We start from the raw sequence: 21,222 nt of genomic DNA on the forward strand, positions 1-21,222 counted from the left end.
TCCCAGGAAGTGATGACGTGGTTGGCATTATTCCTGGAAGGAAGGTCCATGAGAGTCTTCTACGACACCTCCAGTGCCCCACCAATACCTATCCCACAAGGCAGCTGCATCCCCCCTTCCCTATACAACTTATTTACCAAACCCCTCTTCGACCTCCTGGATGACATTGGCATATCCTACACCAACCATGCCGATGACACCCAAATCCTCCTCCCCCTATCAGGTATCTATGACAATGACTCCCTTAAAATTAATAAAATGTACTCGACCATCCAGGCCTGGATGGCCATGCATCACGTATGCCTCAATGACGATAAGAGAGATCTTGTTGGTGGGATCACCAGCAACACTGAAGAAGCTCAACCTCCAATTCACTTAATTCACAATTCATGGGATTCAGCTTCTGGTATCAGCCTCAGTGAAAATGCTTGGTGTCCATTTGGATGCCTCCCTCTCGCTGACCAAACAAGTGAGTGCCATAGCCAGTGCCATAGCCTCTTCAGCCACATACATTGCCAAGCTTCTTGATGCAGCCAGGCAATTCTTCACACCCACTCGCCTTACCATGGCCTGAATGGTCACTGGCGCAAGACTCGAGTACTGCAATGCCCTTTTGCAGGGGGGGCTCTAAACAGAACACTAGCACATTTCAGGTAATCCAAAACAATGCATTACGATCAGCACTCAACATCTCGAAACGTGATCACATCTCAGCAACAAGAGGAGAGGTCCACTGGCTTCCTATTCGCGAAAGGATCATTTTAAAAACGCTCTCCATCACCCATAAATGCCTCTCTAACGCAGTCCCTGAATACCCGTCTCAAGATTGTGAGAACCAATGGCACCAGACCAGTAAGATCAGTCCACGCTCACCGCTTAACAACACAAAATTCAAAAGAGCCTGAGGAGGCTCTAGCATTCCCAAAGGTGGCAGCGAAACTTTGGAACTCCCTCCCTCCTGAACTAAGAGCAGAGAAACTGGTGCTTCCTAAAAACTTGGCTCTTCACCTAAAATGTAATTTATCAATCGTATCACACCCTGGCCTCGCATGCCAGCAGTAGCAAGAGATGCCTGTAATTTAGTTAACATTGTAATACATTACTGTAAGTTTCCTCTCTGTATGTAACTGGTTTTGCAACAGCGCCCTGATGCCCTCTGGCTTAGGCGCTTTAAAAATGCAAAATAAACCATTGAACTTTAGATAGAAATATTTAGAGTTTACTTTGTTGCACCTTAAGTCTTCATTTTCTTTATTTTAGTTTTCCTTGCTTTTTTATTGTTACTGTGCGGCCATGTATTTACTTAAGGACCGTTTATTTTAACTATGTGCAAGCTCAAGTAATGTTGACTTTGAAGTCCTATTTGCGCTACTGCTAGGACGCGCCTTTGCGACGTGAAATGGTCTGTTTATTTTAATTGCAACATTGCCTCGCGCCACCACTGCAAATCATAATCCTTCTTCTATGTTTGCGATTCTCCGAAGGATAACAGAAACCCACAAAGCCCTCCTACGTACCGTCGCAACTTCGGAGTGTTGCCAGGTCCGATTATTATAAGCGACTTTGGCCTTCTTTTTGCAAAAAGTCGCATATAATTTTTGCTGGTCGCTTGTTGCATTTTTTGTCCACTTATTACCCCTATTAACCGCTTATTGTTGTGCTTGTTCAGTTCACAGATTAAGTGCTTAATAGGGGTAATGAGCGGCAAAACCGTAACAAGCAGAATCACTTCACTCCCGGGGTTCTGCTTCATTAACATGAAACCACTTCCCCGGCCCATCAGCCTTCTTCATTCCAATCCTCGCTGCGGCGCAGCGAGCCCTGCTGCTAAGTTTCATCAGCAGCAAGGGTCACTGCCAGTGCTGAACAGGTGAGGCAAAGAAGCACTACATTAAGCCACAGGGAAGTTAACTCTTATTTAAATCATGTTCTAGGAGTTAACATTCCCGTGGCTTACTGCAGCGTCTTCACTTTTCCAGATGCAGAGCGGTTTTTGGTTTCTACGGAAATCCTGCTTTTTTTGTTATGTTTGGACATGTGTAAGCACGCTAGAAATTAAGGTTACCCACGATGTGTAAAGTACGTGTCTTACAATTGATGTAAATAAGCGACAATTTCACCATATGTTGAGGCATTTAATTTGTATTCACTCTGTACACTTTTTTTTTAGAATGTCCCAAACGGACCAAACTTGAGACACCCTTTTATTACTGCTTGTGTCAAAAAAGAGTCCATGCACTGCCTCTGCAATGGTGTTGCATTGGATAAGTGATGTTTTAGGCAATTGGCATTCCGTGAATAAGGATATCAAATGAACATTGGGATAGGGCTTGAGGATTAATATAGAACACAGACTAGGAACTACAAATTGGATAAAACCAGCCAGTCAAAACAGAAACTGGCAAAAGATAACAAGATAGCCTTTTCTGGCTGCAGAACAGATGGCAGGAAAGCAATGGCAAAAGTGGCTTTGCCACAGGAGCAGTCTGTGAACAATGGCATCTAGTGGATGAGCAACTAAAGATGATATGGCTACTGATGCAGCCAAAGCTGGTCAGGCAATGTGTGAAGGACTAGGGCACAAAGTAGCAATGATGATTAGCTGTTACAGGCAGAATGGTAGGGCATGAATAATGCTACCTGGGCCATGGTTGGAATGAACTGTTAAAGTTAATAAAATATATTGTAATACAAAATAAATTAAATACAGGCTGGAATGGGTCATGTGGACATGCTTGTGTTTGACAAGTGCTAGCCAGCCTTTTTTCAGTATTCTTTCGCATTTAGGCAGAAGGCTGGGCACCACAAGAGTTGAAGATCGTTGTGTGGCAAGCACACATAACAAAGACTTATAATATACACATACAAGAAATTAAAATAGACTTCAAAATCCTGAATCAACTACACATCACTCCTAAGCAAATCTCTAAGTTTGACCTCACCAAACCACAGGCATGAACAAAATGCGGCACAAGCGACGCTTCATCTCTGCACATGTACTGGGAATGTCCGCCAATCAATTCTGGAACGAAGTGACAACGAAAATAAACTCAATCTTAAACACAAACATTATGGCCACCCCATTAAAATACCTACTGGGAGATATAGGTAAGGCGACGGTCAAGACCCGCAGGCTGTTTGCTGTGGGAGGTGCAGTAGCCAAACGGACTATCTTCAGGAAATGGAAATCGAAAGACCCCCCCCAACACACCAGAGCTGGATGCGAGACCTGGTCAGCACACAAGAATGCGAAGAATCTTACGTTCGAGGTGTGCAGCCCACTTCAAGACCCAAAGACATATGGGCCCCCCTCAGAGCGTACTTACGGCAGAGGAGGACATGACAAGCCCCACGAGGACTACCACCCCACCTACTTAATCCGCTAAACCCTAACCAATCCCCCATCTCTCTTCCTCCCCTCCTCTCCCCAATGCACACCCCATATGATGTATAAGATGTCGCTTTCTACACCTATGATATGCTTGATAATGTACTGTTAAGTAAAATGTGATTTTCCCGTATTGTCAACATGCCAGCAATAAATAAAGTTTTTTAAAAAAGAAATTAAAATAGACACTAATTGTTAGAAAAATATAATGCAATTTTTTAATAAATGCTTTTTGTTCTAACATGTTATGTTTGTGTTCTCTCTATGTATAGTTGCGTATCTTTCTTACTTTTGAGACCTAGCCACAGTGTTTTAGAGGTGCGCTTGTTTTTTCAGCTTGTTTGGTTGGGAGAGGCAGCTTGTTTTGGGCTTGTTTTGAAGGGGTATGCAGCTTATTTTTTTCCTTCTGACCTGGCAACACTGTTCAGGAAACTCCCTCTCCAGCTTGCAAACGCTGTTCACAACCCAAGACCTCTTACACAGCCAGGCCTCTATAGGAAATTCCCTCTCCGGCTCGCAAACACCGTTTACAGCCTGCTCCGCTGCTACCGGACCCAAGCACAATTCTTGGAGATCTTTGTAAGCGCAAGTAAACACATTCACTCTGCCTCACTCAAATGTTCAGTAGCTTCTTTCTGGTCACTGAAGTTACGCGCACCTTCCAAACTCATGTGCGCAGTGAATTCAATAAACAGCTGCTACAACCGATAAAGTTCCTTTTAAAAGTAGCGCTCAACACACAAAACATTTCCAGTATTATAAACTTTAAACTCTAGAATATTTAGCAAACAAATTCTTGGAAATTATTCAAAGTCTTTTTTCTAAAATAAAAAAATTGTCTCTCAAAAACTATTGCTTCTTTTAAATACTAGGAACAATCCCACCAAAGCAGCTGGAACATGTCCCACAAACAGTTGTTAGTGTCTTATCTTCCAGTAAGCACAAAATCAGGAGCCGTAATGAAGTGAGTCCATACTCTTGAGTTACAATGAATCAGAGGCAGTTTAGAACACTCTTCAGGAATCCAAGTTATCTCAGAATTCCAAGCGGCCTACCTGATCAGTGGAACCTTTCAATTGTTCCCTCCATCTTGGCTTGGGCTAAGCATGTCTACCTGGAATAAGTAGTTAAGGAAACCTCTTATGTCTGATAATAAACAGATACCTGCATATTAAAAAACAAGCCTGCTGATAGTGGTGTTGGCTCATAGAGGGAAAGTTTCAGGGTATCGAGTGGCATAGCCCACGATTACTATTTACTCCCCAATTTTGAAGCCTCAAGAGGGCTAGGATGTCCATCCCTATCCTTGAAAAAGGGACTTCCATAATGGGTAATGGAGTCAAGAGAGCTGTTGGTGGTATGTGTGCACTGGTTCTTTGGCAGATGTCACATCCTAGACAAAGTTATGTCTGCATGGATTCCTGGGCATTTTGTATTCATGTGTGCCTGAGTTTTCGCCTGACCCAAATGTCCCCCGCTTGATGTGAGTGGGATATTTCAACAACCACCTGCTTGTGGCTTCTTGGGACAACCAACTGGGTTTGTGTTACACCTTCTGCTGTAGTGTTGCCCCCATATGGAAGACTGTACTTTAAGAAGAAAAATGGTCCACCTTTCTCTCGACCTTCAGGTTTGTGTAAGACTTGCAGAAAGGCTTCAGCCAATAAAGGGTAATTCCTTCTGGTGAAGTCTAGGTCAGGAAGGATGTCCGGTTCCTCCTCACTAGATTTCGGGGTTACTGAAACACTAGGTTTTTCGTCTGCTTCCCCAAAACCCAAAGCAACTCTCTCAGTCTGCCCTTTTCCCATCTCCTCCATCAACCTAGCAAATACTGCCTTTTCAAGGATGCCTTGCGCGGTAGCACACAGCTCTCAGATCTCAATTTGCTGTGGGGGGTACGCTTAAGTGGGGGACTTTGGTGGGGAGAGTAGAAGCTGGGCTTGCTTTACCCGGCCCTGGTTTGGGGGGCTCTATGGGTCCTGGCGGGCTGGAAAAGAGTTGGCCGGCGAGGGGACCATGGCCATGTGGCACAAGGTATACACCTCTGCGAAGCGCTAATTTTGGGTTGCACTGGGGATGGATAACAAAGGGGTCACATGCATGACGTGGAACGTTAGAGGCCTGAATTGCCCCTCCAAGGCAACGAAAGTCCTGCTTTATATGCAGAAGCAACGGGTGGACATAGCATTTCTTCAAGCGACGCACCTCTCGCAATCGGGTGAGGCTGCCGTTGCCAAGGCTTGGGGCTGTCACATCATACTCTAAATATTCCTGAGGGGTTTGCATAATCATCAAGGGCACAGTGGAGTTCCGTTGTACGGAGGCGGTGAAGGATACCAAGGGCAGGGCCCTGATCCTTACAGGTCTGGTTCAGGGGAGGGGATTCGCGTTTGTAAACTACTATGGCCCAAACATTGACTCCAATGAGACTCTGGAATTTGTTGAGGAACATCTTAGGAAACAACCGAGGAGTACAGTGTGTCGGGCGAGGGACTTAAATGCGGTCATGGACGTCTTTCTTGATAGGTTTGGAGATCATGGGAGGGAAATGCCCAAGACCACTTGTGAATTGCAACAGATCTATGCAAAGGAGGGGCTTGTTAACATATGGAGGGACTGCCACGGCTTAGAACAGGGGTTTACATTCAGGTCCTCAGTGCATGGCTCGTCTTCTAGACTGAACTATGTATTGCTCTCTACAAACAGGTCTGGCTGGTTCTCGGACCATAGGATTCCAGCACACGCTCTCCGACCCATCCCCTGTTGTTGCGTCCATTCTAATCCCCGGGAAATGGTAGGGGGCATGACCTGGTATTGTAAGAATGAGAGTCTGTGTGATGCTGTTATGGGAGGAAATAAGGGAGGGAGTGCTCCGCTTCTTCCAAGGAAAGAAAGGTTCCATAGCCTCCTACCTACTCCTCCCTTTGGGAAGCCTCTAAGTACGTGATAAGGGGTTTGTGTATTACCAAGAAGGTGTGCATTCCCAGGGTCATACACGCAGAACTGGCTGCACATGAAACTCGGTTGAGGTATCTGGAAACGGGGTCAGGGTTCTCTACAGATGTTGGAATGCAGGCTAGGTTCTGGGAAGTTCTAGGGCTGTTTAGGGATGCAGCGGAATGTGAGGTAAGGTTCCTTAATAGAAGAGCAGTGGTAACACATTATGGGGAGGGTCAGAGGTCTAGGACCTTTTTGGCCAGGCTGATAAAGTCAGAGGTCTCCAAGTCGCATATAGTGGGCAATCGTAAATCAGTCTGGCTAGAGCTTTTGCAGATGGACGAGGAGATAATGGGGATTTATATTCCACTAGACTCACTGTGGGGCAGGTGGCGATTGATGAGTAGCTGGATCAGGTCGGCCTATACTGGGCAGCACAGGAGGAAAGAGAATGGTTCGGTAGGCCACTAAGCGAACAGGAAATCCACAAAGCTAATATGGAGGATTTATTGGTCACTCATATGCTTCGCATGTACCAGCAGGCATTGCCGGATGGCGCCCTACCAGAGTCAATGCGAGAGGCGGTGGCCGCCCTTCTCCTGAAGCCAGGAAAATTCTCTATAAGTTGCTCTTCTTATCACCTGATTTCCCCAATTAATCTGGACAGTAAAATCCTAGATAGAGCGCTGGCTAACAGGCTCTGCCCAATAATGCCCCGGTGTGTATTAGCAGACCGTGCTAGATTAATTCCCGGGAGATCTATGTCATATGGGCTCCGTACAATATTCCGACTCGTATCGGTTCTGGAGCAGCAGTGCCCAGTGGTTGCAGCCCTTCCTGATGCAGAGCAGAGAAGGCGTTTGATTCCATTGAGTGGCCCTTTGTCTTCACAGCTCTGAGGCGTATGGGGGTGGCAGAGGACTTTGTTAGATAGGTCTCCTTCTATGTCAAAGTCCATTGGCTCATCGCCGGGTGAGCGGTAGGCTCTCTGCCCCTATTTTTATGGAACGGAGTACACGGCAGGGGTGTCCGCCGTCACCTCTGCTTTTTGCACTTGCTGTGGAACTAGTGGAACTTGTCCGCTCAAGACATGTACACAGGGGAGTGCAACTGTTCAAGAATAGATTAGTTATTTTACTTTGCACAGATGATTTAATCCGGTTTATTTCAGATCCTGCAGCAAATCTTGCACCTGTCATGCGGGACATTCTGGTCTTTGGTCGCTTTTCGATCTAACCACTGCAATGTGTTCTTTTAATCGTTGAGCCATTTGGAATAAGGGTAATATGGTCTTTTCCCATGTTTCCCATGTGTCTCAACATATCGAGCACATCCCTAGGGTCCCAACCATATAGAAGTTCAAATGAGCAGAAACCTAGGGAGGCTTAGGGTGAGAGGGGGTCTTCTGAACAGCAAAAGGGGCCCAGGGCATCATTGTGTTCCAAATGTTCCCATCTGCCTCTACCAGTTTCTTAAGTAGAGTTTTCAAGATCTTAGTAAATCATTCTACCAACCCGTTAGTTTGTGGGTGATATACTGACATTCTGACTGAGGGTCTTTAACTGTAGAATTTATTTTACCTCGGCCATAAGTCAGCTCATAAAAGTTGTTCCTTGATCCGTTAGGATCTCTTTAGGAAAGCCTGCTCGGGACAGTATAGGAAGTAGGTGTTTTAGAATATGTTGGGTTGTACTTGATCTCATAGCAAAAGCCTCTGGGTACCTAGTGGCATAGTCTAATATGACTATGATATATCGGTTTCCCAGTTTAGAAGGTTCCAATGGGCCAACAATGTCCATTCATATCCGTGAAAAGGGAACATCAATAGTAAAAGGAACTGGCGGGGGGGCATGAGTGCTAGTCTTTTGACAGAATGGACAGGTCGGGACAATATTTTTAACCTCAGCATACACCCCTGGCCAATAGAAGCGGTTTAGTATTTGTGCCTTGGTCTTAGCAGCCCTTAGATGTCCAACTGTGAGGTGGGCATGCACAATCTTTAAGACTCCTCTCCTATGGCTACATAATACCACAATTTGGGAACGGAGAGTCACATCGGGGCCAACTTCACCAATATACAGTAACCCATGTTTGAGAGAAATTAAATGGAAACTCTTAATTTTTCCCCTTTTCCTCAGAAATGACTCAGGAATGCCTCTGCTAACACCGGGTCAGGTCATGGATGATTTATGTGTCATTTTTGCTAGGGGGCATCTTTCTTGGTTCAGTGGTACCTTCTGGTCCCAGATTGGCTTCCCCAAAACCTTTGCTACCTCTCTCTGTATCTTCAGTTTTCATCTTTTCTACCATTTTCAGGAAAAGGGCCTTCTCAAAAACACCTTGGGCTATTTTGCCCCCGGACTTAATGTGATGGGGCAGCTTTCCATTGTTTTGTAATAATATTTTAACATTCCCTCTAAAGTATAGGTTAGTCACCCCACCATTACATCCATGGCATACTTCCAAACCAGACCTGACTTTGCGGCTAACCTGATGTAAGTCAGGTAGGTATTAGTTGTCTTTCACCATTTCCCTGCTACTAGAGAGATCCAATCCTATGGATTCCTTAGTGGCGACTGAAGGGGGGACTAGCCCGCTCACTATGCTTGGTATAAGTAAGGGTCCCCCAGTTTGTATCAGCCAGGTCCGATCCCACCCTGACATCATATCTGAGGGTGCAGAAGTAAGGGGTTTGTCTGCCTCGAAGAAAACTAACGAAACTGTAAGAATGTCTAAATAATAAAGTCTGTCCGTATTGTGTCTCAAAAAGCCTACCTTTGTCCCTAACACTAATAACATAAACTAACTGTACAAGGATGATCTCTTCTCAAAGTAAAGATGTTCTTCACAAGTTGAATAAACGGAAAAGTTAATAGGAAAGGTTTCCCCCTAGGGGAGAAGGGACGACATACTCTGATTCGTCACAGTACTTAGTGAGCACTTGAGGACCACCCGTTCAAGGACCTTTGAATAATAATATGGGATAGATAGAAACAGGGCTAACATTTGCTGGGACATTTGAGGCAGCAGAGGTTTTTCAGAACAGCAGCACGACAGTTACCGATTTCAAGGAGGCAAGGAAGAGTGTGGTGAAGAGAGAGTGGTTATAGAGTTCAGAGATATGAGCGACACTCAAGGGATAAGTGCAGGTAGTTGGAACTACGTCTTTGACCATTTATGGAGTAGACAGGTTAATGGGAGCGCAAGATGGATGGTTGCTAAATTAGTAGGAGAGGTAGGAGAGCCACAGTCTAGAGTAAACAAGGTATATGGAAGAGGTGGTGCACAGGAACGTGGGGAAGGGGAGAGAGGTGGGCTGTGAAGGTGTGACAGATTTTAGAGGGAAAGTAGTGAGCAAAGGATTGATGAAAGTTTGCTTGGGTGATGTCCATAAGAGATTACGTTTGTGAAGTTGGAAGATTTGGCAGAATCCAGTGGAGAGGAGAGGGCAGCAAGGCGATTTTGTAGGCTACTAGTGGGGTGCGGGTCAAAGATTTGCAGCAATGTCATAGGTCATGGCACATGTTTGTTCTGAGGGTCTGAATCTCATAGGTGATCCAGGAAAAGGCCGGTGGCAGGAAGGTGTGAATGTGCATGCAGAATAATGGATGTCAAAGAGAGTCATGAGTGCATAATGAAAGTAAAAAAAAATATGGTCAATGGAAGAGGCATGAATAGGTGGGAGTGACAGAGAGAAGTCCTCACATCATCAAGATAAGGGGCAAGAGAGTCGGGCTTGAATATCCTGCTGGCCATTGGAAAGGGAAGACTAGCAGTGACTGATATGTTAAAGTGAACAATGGAGTGATCAGAGGGAAGTGGCCAGTGGAGAGGTCTGATGAGGAGTGTAAAGTAGAGAGAAAGATGAGGTCTAGTGGGTGCCCATCCGAGTGGGTAGGTTGGGCATGGAGGGAGTCAGATATGAGGAACTGAAATTCGAGGCGGGCGGCTGGAAAGGGCTTCTGATGGTTAAAGTGCCTGAGCATGGTAATGGGGATGTGAGTGGGAAGAAACTCAATGGGAAGGTTGATAACAGGGAAGAAGGGGTTGAGAGGAACAGTGGATGAATAGAGAGTCTGAAAAGTGTGAGGAGTAAGAGGGAGGAGTTCGGTAGTGGCATATTCAAACAAGGTGGCAGCGGTGAGGGCCTTGGATTAGGAACCCCACTCCACCGTCCTTTCCAATAGGTCAGTGACAGTGGGAAAGATAGCACTCAGTGTAGAGAGATGATTATGTAGAACAGTCAAGAGGGCAGATCCATGTTTTCTTGATGGCAAGAAGTGAAAGATGACTATAATGACAGGAAGTGGTCAGTGTTGTAGGAAGAATTGTTGCAAAGGGAGTTTATATTTCAGAGGACAAGTGAAATACTGATGGGTTGATTGGTGGTGGTGAAAAGCAGGTGTTGTTTGGCAGCTGAGGGGAATGGAGGAGGTTGGAAATCTTGGGGGAATTGGAGCATCGGGTTGGAGAGGTGTCGGTACAGAGAGAGAGAAGAACGAAGGGTAGAGTGAGGTGGAAGTTAGTTGTGGCTGAAGGCTTCAGCAGAAGGGGAGGAGAAGAAGAGGCAGTACAAGGAAGACGAGAGCAAAGCCAAGGTGCACGATGGAGGGTCAAAACAAAAGATAAATGAAGACAGTGAAGGGAGGGTGCATCCGAAGATGAAGACGATAGTTTGGTGAGCATGAAAAGGAAGGGGAGGGTTGACTTGGCAAGGGCAGGTACACACTGTGAGGTGGGCAAGAATGGGGCTATATGCGGCCAAAAGACAGTAAGCCCAAAAACCAGTGATGCCCCTTGGTCCTTTAAGGTACCAGCAGCTCCTTGGCTAATGGAGAGTCGGTGGGTCAAAGGATTGCTATATGTCGAAGCAGAGATCAAACAAAGCAAAGTCCTGGCATGAGCAGAGGCTCAGGCCCTTAGGGCCTTTTCAGCCTAAACAGGGAGTTGCCCTTTGCTGCTTTGGCCTGCAGCTGTAGATATCTATGCCTAATGCCCCGTGGAGACTCGATAACAAGAGAGGCAGGGTCACATGAAGAAACCCAGGAAAAAATGAGAGTTCTGGAGAAGGGAATGGGCTTTGTTGCTACCAATCTACACTATTCCCTTCTACTCCATCAGGAATGTAATCAATTTATGCAGAAGATCCATCTTCAGCAATACTTTCAGGGCAGGAGTTTTGATGCAGAACTATCCGAAACCGGTCTATAGAGCAAATCTAATTTCTGTGTTCCTACAAATGCCCAAAGTGCTGAGGCATGTGTATTTCAGAATAGGGTACTCCACGACCTAGATAAACTTGAAAAACAATCTAAAAGGAAATTGCTGTTCCATAACACCAGCAACGCAGAAAACTAGGCTAGAAAAGACCTACTGAATAACCACAAAATCGTGATTCATAAAGCGGATAAGGGTGGAGTAATAGTATTACTCAATCGGGAAGACTACCTAATAGAATGCAATCGCCAACTCCTCGACCTGACTTGTTATCAACCCCTTGCGGAGGACCCGACAATAAAACTAGCGAGCCTCATCTCCAACAAAGTTGGCATAGCTGAAGAAACAGGGTGGATTACCTAGAAGGAGGCAGATTTTCTGATTAAGGAGAAACCACAAACCCCCTTATTCTATATACTCCCTAAAATCCACAAATCCCTCACTAAGCCACCTGGCAGACCTATAGTTTCCGGAGTGAACTCTATCCTAGAACCCTTGTAGCGTTTTGCAGATAAATTCTTACAACCATTAGTGAAAAAAATGGCATCATATGTCTTGGACAATACATACATCATTGCAGAGAAGTAGAAGGACTCTTGTTTGACCCACAAAACGAAATTCTTCTTGGCCTGGACGTGGTAGCACTTTATACCAGCATACCACAACAGGCTTCGCTGGAGATGCTAGAAGAGAAATTGCTCCGGGACCACACTGTCATAAAAACACCTGCATCGTTCATCCTCTGGTGCGCCGAAATGTCTTTGATGGAAAGCTATTTCAAATTCGATGGAAACTTTTTCAAACAGATACAGGGCACGGCAATGGGTGCCACACTGGCTCCGAGTGTAGCCAACCTCTATATGGAGAACTTCGAAACCAGCTAAATTATGACAAGCACTAATCTCTTCCGTAATAACATCAGAATGTGGCGACGCTACATTGATGACATATTGGTCATCTGGAAGGGCTCACCAGTAGAGCTAGAAGAGTTTCTGAGCTGGATCAATACACAAAACAGATTCCTTCAATTCACCTCCAAATATAGCGTCAGCTCGGTTGACTTCTTGGACATCTCAATCATGGTAGATGTACACTCTAAAAGCCTCTATGTAAAATCATTCAATAAACCAACCGACAAGAATTCAGTACTACATTACTCCAGTTTTCACCCAGTCATCTAAGGGATAACCTCCCTTTGGGACAATTCCTTAGGTTAAAAAGGAACAGTACAAGAAGATCAGATTTCAAGATCGAGGCGAACAGAATGCAAGAGCGGCTTTTAAAGAGAGGATATCCATTAAAAATCATCGAAACAGCACGAAAAAGGGCAGAGAACAACAACAGGGAATCACTCCTGGAATACAAAGAACAGAGAATGGGAAAAGGAACAACGGAACGGATTCTTTTTGTAAACACCTACAGCCACATGTCGAATACAATCAAGAAGATGGTATGTAAGAACTGGAACATCTTAGAAAAAAGTCTGCAACCGATCTCAAGACCCATCATAGCCTTTAAACGAAGCCGGAACACCAAGGAACAGATCACCCGGAACGACGTGAGCCGGAGACCGGCAACTTTCCCAACAATAACACCACAATAGGGTCTACAGGAAATAACTGGCCATTACCCATGTGGACATTGTACTTGCTGTGCCCTCACTAAGAAAAGCTTTTCCATAGACATTGGGCTACGAACCCCGTGGCTACAAAAGACCCACACCAACTGCAACACCAGTTGGGTAATTTATGCCCTATGGTGCCCGTGTAATAATATTTACATAGGAAAAACAGAAAGGAAAATAAAGCTGAGGATAAGTGAACATTGCAGCTGTATGAAAAATCGCACTCAGAATGCGCCCCTAGTGGACCATTGGATAGAGTATGTCCATAACATACAAGATCTGAGGTGGTCAGTAATATATATAAACTTAAACAGGGGAGCGACACCAACAGAAACAAGCACCTTTTATCCAAGAAAGAACAGGAGTTAATTTTCCTGACTAAAAGTATGGACACAGGCCTCAATGAGAAAAACTGACTGGATGATCTAGCACACTATCCCTTGACATCTGGCTCCTGCAGCTGCCAACTATAAAGTGTTACGGCTTCAGGGCACCGTTTAGATCCTGATACCTGCCAACCTCCACCTAAGTTTGGCATGACATAAATTGACCCCTTTCGGTCTTTTGATAGCCATCTCATTTTTTCCATTACCTGCGTTGTGATGGTCCTCTGCCTGCATAGCAGGCACTGAGTGGCGTGTGGGCACATATTGGAACCTTTGTCCCGCCGGGAATGTGGGTGGCAGTGGTCCGTTGTTGGGACCGTCTCTTTGGAGGATAGTGGGCAGCACACCCAGCTCCTGGCCTGAAGGTACAGCACGCGCGGGCGTGCCATACTGATTACGAGGGAGTAAACATGATGGCCCCTGCCCCATTGGGCGGATCTAGTAGATGTTGCTGTGTGACCAAGTACAATGTCCGTATTGTTAAACAATATGGCACCAATGGATGACGCGGCACGTCATGCACGGTACACCGTACATGACATTTGATGATTGGACATCAGAAAGCCTGACGACCATCAAATAGACCAATGAGCAATTTGCATACTGCTGTGGTGGAAAGCGAGTGAACCAACGCATCCAGCGTGGTTCGAAGAGAAGTTGTGACTAAACTGCAGACTTTCCCCAGTGTGACGAGTGGACACCTGCACTATAAAACTCCCGGGTAAGCGGTTAGCCTTAATGCCGCCCCATGCAGAGTTCAGATTCTGAGAGGGATTTCCATTAATTCTCCCTAAATTCGGTTCTGTCTTCCCCTACCGATAGGCTCTCTGAGCACTTTGTTGCGGCTCGCGGCTCCAGCAGTAAATAAAGGGGACTACGACTTGGGCTTAAGAATACCCATTGATACCCTGACACCCAAGTAAGCCTCAGAGCTACGAGTGTCTTCACCATGCATTATTCAGTGACATATCTTTTTTATCACTGGATGAAGCCCCTACGTCACGCCACCTAACCGGTAAGCGTTACTGCGTTCCACACTGCGACTTGATCACACTAAAAATAAATTCTATGAACTTATGTTGCCTCAAGTTAACGTTGTTAGTTTTCCTGATAGCTGTCAGACTCTCGGCAACTTCTGATGAGCACAATGACTTTGTTATTCCTTTTGACAAATGTATCTTTTTTCCGCCATCGCATTCCCAGCCTCTCCCGCTACCACACAACCTTGTGCTGAAAGACTTGACGTGGAGAGAGTAGGAAGATCACGTCTGAGCACAACCCAGCCGTTGAGACTCAACCCGGACAAAGGAGATACCTCCATCGAATCTCTCTGAAATGGGCACCTGAAGTTTGCCTAATTAGGTAACTGCACCTTTGGCGCTTGCACGTTAGGTGTATCGGTAGCATTCGAAATTAGGATGAAATTTGATTGACATCGGTTGCCTTTCTATTCCTTTTGATAGGCACAAAAGGAGCAAAAACTCCACGACAGAACCTGTATGGAAGATTTTGGCCGCTAGATGCCTGTTTCACAACCGACGAGACGAGTAACAACGAAAAACCCGCAAAAACCAGCTAAAATCCTTCCCTACAAGGTGAGAAAAAATGTTTTTGACTCATGCCACAACTGAGAGGGTAGTCTAGAATGTAGGGTTTTAACTCTTACTATGATGTACCATATAGGAGTAGCTACCTACAGGGCTTGACCTTGTGATCTGGATCTGTGATCTTATTTTATACTGGTATTCCCCTAGCAGTTCGAATAGAGAGACCGGCTCCCGTCCATGTTTTTTGGGGGGGCCACTAACTGTTAGTAGCAATCCACAATAGACTGTTGAGATATGAAGTTGTAAATTAGACTGCACATAGAGTAACTCTTGAGCAAACTGCCACGAGTAAGAAGAAGGGTAACATCTCATACTTTTGGCAATCTGTGACATGAGGAGTGTATCTTGTTGACGACTGTCTGAAACCGTTTCCCTGCTACTAATAAGCAATTGTTAATCTGTATTTACTACCAGAATGAAGAACTGTATCACAGTTCAAAATGGATAGTCATTTTCCATTTGTTTGCTGTTTTTTTTTAGGGGAAGACACCTTATGTAGCCTCTGCTACATCCTGGCAGGACCGGAAGATTTGGATGCCCTAAAACCTCACTGTACCATTGATGTTACTGAATGGTTAGGCTAGCTTATGCAGTACTCACACTGCTCCTGATGAATTTCTGTGGAATTTAACCCAGAAAAGATTAGGAAAGAAACATGTTGGGCTTTTCTTAACCCCCTTTTTGGTTGTATGTATATTTTGCGAATGAACACGGATACTTGTGAATGGGAATGGTATGAATGTGATAAAAGTGGATGGGTGATGAACCTGGTATGTCCTTTGTGATTTTGCCCGACACAAGCCACTTTAATGTTTGAGCTGGTAATAAAATCTGCTCGCTATTGACGGTGTTCTATACATCACTACTCTGAATCCAATATGCCTTTCGAGACTACGAGCAGTAGACTAGCTCTTTTTACAGTTTTTGAATTTTTTGTATAAACTGTGAAATTAAAATATGCATTTTTCCATTAACTGAAGTAATGTTTTACTTAACCAAGTCCTGAAGGATGTCTATGGTTTGAAGTGTCTTCCCTACACAGATAAAACAGAATTGGAGTCACAGGCTCTAGTGTTAAAAGTGTAAAGGATTAACTTCCCTTAATGAGGGTCTGCCTGAGACTCCATATAACCACCCTCTACCTCAAAGTGTGGTATTGTGGGTCACATGACCACCTGGGAGCAATCTGAGAGCTCAAGATGGCTTCCATTCTTTCTGCAGGATTCAAGCACAGTCCTTGGTGTTGTCTGCCCAGTCAGCTTTGTTTTTGAGGAGGAAATGCTGGATGTGGACCCAAATATAAAATAGCGCGATTAATGTCTCAAAGTGTCCCTTATATAATTCTGCATACCAAGACAGTGAATTTGGGAAAACTGAGGGAATTTCCGAAAGAAGAAACAAGAGACTTTCTAAGATGCCATTCTAAGTACACTTTTTTCAAAAATTCCATTCTGGCAGTGTAAATTAAATAATATTGAAAAGAAATTACGAGTTTCTGAGAATGTCTTTTACCATTTAAGCACATTGGACATAAGAAGACTCCAGAGAAAGCAGACAAACTCTGGAATAAGGACACTTGGGGGAGGGAGTTGGCTCACAAAGAGGTTTAGCTAAAATATGTGAATAGGTATGTCTAAATCTCCCACTCTCTCTCAAAAAAGCGGTGGACATAAATGCTTGAGAAAATGCTTCTTAACCACTGGGAATTTTACTGGTAACATTCCAATGTTTTTAAGTGTCACCATATCGAAATCAGTCTTTGACCGACTTGATAAAATAAAACACAGCGATAAGCTCCGAATTTCTTGTGCAAATAGTCAATTTAAACATTAAGTTGTTTCTGTCAGTGTCTAAGCGTCGCTGCTTTCAGTTTTGCGGCCAGTTTATATAATATTTAAAATCATTTACCTATCCTCAGAAAAAAAGCTTTAGTCATCACCAGTTATGCATAACAGGACAAGAGTAATCAAACTCCAGAAAGCGGGCAATTTCTCTGCAAAAAAGGTGCCAAAATCAGGTGATGCCAGTTGAGACTGCAGAGGTTTAGTTATCTGTGTTTTGAGTCAAATTATATTTGTAATTGAGCATATACAAAAACACATTTTCTCTAAATATTTCAGGATCACCAGATGGGTATTCTCCTTTCATAACCAATATACAGTGACACAATACTGTTTTTTTATAGAATGTCACAAAAAAACACCGAGCGATAGTCAATTTATGAGACATTATTTTCTCACCTGAATCACATCTTCGTTTCCTCCAGCAAGCGGTTTTGATTTCAGCTCTTCTAATTCTTTCTCCAACTCTAGAAGAACACATTTAAAAAGACAAAACTCAACTGATCAATTATCTGGCAGGGAAGAGTGAAATGACATTTTAACCAATGCAACTGCACTATGGATTGATCCATATTTAGAGTGAGTAAAAGGTGAGTTGGCACAACTTCTGGCAATAACTATTCATATTCAGTAGTTAACGAGATAGGGATAATGTGAGTGGGGTGCAAACCTTCTAATAGTGCCTCCGCACAGGACACGTGAAATAACAATTAGAAGAGAGATCAAGGCTAAAAAGCCTGCAGTGAAGGCTGCACACCCTATGGAACCTAAATTAGTGAATTATTCGTAGAACAAGCTAATAATAACACCATGAATACCTCCACAACAGTTGAAAAAGTAAGGTGCTCAATTTAATGAAAGTTAATAACTAGCAAATGCCAAAACAGCCAATGCATTTTCAGACCAAGGGGTCCTTCATCAGGGCAAAATCTGCTAAGTAAAATGACGCTCGTCATAAAATTTACGATTATGTGGCATATACAGATCCATAATAATAAAGCAGTTTGGATTCCCAAAGCTCATGTTCTCTTGAAAACCAGACTTCCTTGGTACTGTTAAGTAACTAGCAAACATAAAGGGAACACACCATTGGGACCTGCCACACCCTGCTCCCTATAAGATTGCTTAATCGAGTAGCAAATTATTATAAATGACACTAAGAACTAATATATGGAGAAGAAGTGAATGCACCTCTGGCATACTTTTTCCTGCTGTACCCAAAGATAGGTCTAGCAGGTAGGCATTTAGAAATCACAGTCTTTGTACGTTGAGGGATACTATATAAACAAATAGTAAAAACCAGTCATAGATCAAACCATTAAGTACAAATAAAAATAAAAAACATGGAGATATTGCTGCAAGCGAATACAAACACATAAATAATAAACAAAACTGAGATCAATCTTGGTATATTTCTATTTAGGAGCACAAACAGCCATTGTAGTGCAACAGGGTTTAAAATTCCTGGGAGGTATTTAGCTCTTGGGTATAGTTTGGAGGAGGCTGATTAGCTTGGCTCGAGCATCTACCAGCAGGTACTTTTTGTTCCCCAAACCAACAGTTAGCCTAACATCCACTTGATATGCCTGTGGATTTGTATAAAAGGCACTGTAGGAAATGTCTAGAAAATGTTTAAAATATAATGGGTTCATGTACAAGGTTTCCATCTTGTGTGGAAGTTAGATTTGTGGCACAATATGCATTAGCTCCTCATTTTGCAGCTGCAGAAAGACAGAGAGCAAGTGAGGTGGCATCACAGAAAAGGAGGAGGTACCAGAAACAAATATGCTTTGGCTGTAAAGAGACCCACAACAGAGACAGGTGCAGTTATACAAACGGGTGTGGTGAACGATTTATGGATGTAGCTGCAAAAATAGGTAGTGACGAAATGAGAGGCAGCTGCAAGACAAAGAAAGGAGCCGACAGAACCAGCAAAATACACAGCGACACAGCAATAAAAAAGAGGGGTTTATGGCATGTGCATGTTTTGGTGCATGATACAAAATGTAAGTACCACCATCTTCCTAGCACTTATTAGTGGCTATTGATATGTGTGCTGCTCTCCGTTTTAAATTACTAAACATACATTTTATTTTTTTCTATCTCTGCAGTTTTATAATCATCTTAAGATTAATTGTTTGACGTCCTACATTAAATGTAAAACATCCTCAAAACAAAATCATGAAAAGTTAATAGCTCCTGGTTCACAATGGTATCCCCTGGTCAGGGAGAATTCTCTACACCTTGGAGCTCCTTCAATATCAATGTTGACCCCTGCACACGTGTAAATGCTTGTTGTTTTAGTGAAACAACTGTGTGGGGAATCTGAATGCTAATCATTTACACAAGGATAATAAGAATGAGTTCCAGGGTGCTCAGCAGCAGACCCCCAACAATATTGATGAACATACGTGAGCCTGCCAGGAGCTCAGGGGGGAGTAGTTTCACTTGAACTAAGTACAGAGATCAAACTCTCTAAAGCCATGCGTCAGGTTCAGCAATATTATGTGCGCACATCCTGCCATAGCCGTAGCTAGGCTTTTGACACCCATTTGGGGTGGAAGTTAGCCTACAGCAAGCAGGGTATGATGAAAAGCATGAAAACTGTCATGCAAACTGTCACAGGGCTAAATGTTACTACTAAACAGACTAAAGCTAATTGATAGAGCTAATATGCTAAATCATGCCACTCCATTTTGGATTTAGGCCCGCAAATAATGGTGTAAACACTGAAGAAAGTAACCTGCAAACCTAGGTAAATGTCCCTGAATAGATCCTAAGTATCCTTTATGTGTGAGTGTGCTACCCCTCGCAAGAGGCGATAGGCCGCCTATCTAGGTGAAAGACAGAGAGAGAACTGTCCCTATCTGTTCCCGTCTACATACTACCTGGTTTGTAAGAACCAGCTACTTGTATAGGACTTATAAAGATGGTGATAGCAACTGGTCACAATCTACTTTATTCTGGACTGGTGAGCCACCATATAAGAACAAATCTACAAACGTTCTGCAAACATAGGAGGAGACTGCTGTGTGATCTTATTCCACTGTGTCTATTACTTGTTGACTCTGTATGCATTTCTCTTATTCATTAAATTAATTGGCAAAGGAAACAGGTGTTGCAGTCAGCTGTAGCTCAAGAGACTCGACTGGTTCAAAAATGTCCTTTAAGGCGGACGTCAGTAGATGCTCAATGTATGTCTCCTAGCTTCTTCACTGGGCTTGCGTCGTCCTTTAAGGCGGACGGCCCAAATGAGTTGCAGACAGCTGCCTTGTCCTTGGTTTAGGGTTCAGAGACTCTCTGGTACTTCCCAACTGGGAAACCTGCTGCAGAGCCTAGCAGGGCACGCGGTGTGCTGGATTGGTACCAGTTCTGGAGCTAGAGGAACATCCTCTGTATTCAGTATCTCCCTCTGTTCTCTGTGAGATGTTTAGGGGAGGGAGCTTGCTTCCCTCTTGGAGGTCCTGGCCTTCCTTCACTGGAGGAAGATGCAAGGCAGACTGTACCTTCAACCAGGGTGCAATGCAGAGCTATTCTTTCTTTTTCTGGTGAAGCCTTCAGATGATCTGCTAAAAGAGGGGCTTGGCCCCATTTTAAAGCCAAATGGACCACAGGGATTGGTGTAATGAATCATTTATGGGTCCCCACCAACAATCTCCTGTATGCGTGAGGTAATAACCACAGTGTTTTGCAACAGAAAAAGTAAAGGGATGAAAACATGTAATACTAAGTCCCACCCATCTTCCTGTCTGTTGTGGATCAAAGGGTCCCTCAGGTTATGGAGCTCTCTGTGGTTTTCTGAATAAAGAGGCAGGTCTCCCTTGAAGCTGTGGCAAGACCAGACTTTTTGGCTTTGGCAAACCACATTCTCATATCTTATGAATGGGGTTCCCCTGCAGGGAGAACTACTGTAAACATGCAGTCCCAGACATGACCATTCACGGTCCATCGATACAAAGGGTGGTAGCTGCCTTCAGGTTGACACAGTGCATATGAAAGGTTGTTGGGGTTTCCTGTCTCCTGTGTTAGCCTCTGCAGGCAGGCCTCATATAGGCCTGTTTGAATTACCAGTTAGAAAGTTGGGGAGTAGAGCCAATTGCTATTTCGCTCTGATCCAGACAGATAAGTAGGTGAGCTGTGCTACTAGAACCTGGGGGTTCTACCCTCAACCCCAAAGAAGTGAATGAGATACTGGTGGGTAGGTTCTAGTTGCTTGCACTAG

At 44.1% G+C, this 21,222-nt stretch overlaps 1 protein-coding gene across 2 annotated transcripts in view; it reads right to left on the minus strand.

Annotated features, from left to right (window-relative positions):
* Window positions 1-21,222, minus strand: part of GCC2 (GRIP and coiled-coil domain containing 2) — a 1,745,187-nt gene that overhangs the window by 1,562,621 nt on the left and 161,344 nt on the right. For both annotated transcript variants that reach the window (XM_069636885.1, XM_069636884.1), the window contains exon 4: window positions 17,400-17,467. In XM_069636885.1, coding sequence (XP_069492986.1) covers window positions 17,400-17,467 — 68 coding nt within the window. The remainder of the gene's footprint in view (window positions 1-17,399; window positions 17,468-21,222) is intronic.

The sequence above is a fragment of the Ambystoma mexicanum genome, chromosome 7p (assembly GCF_040938575.1).
Source record: "Ambystoma mexicanum isolate Mex_15411 chromosome 7p, UKY_AmexF1_1, whole genome shotgun sequence".
Lineage (NCBI taxonomy): Eukaryota > Metazoa > Chordata > Amphibia > Caudata > Ambystomatidae > Ambystoma > Ambystoma mexicanum.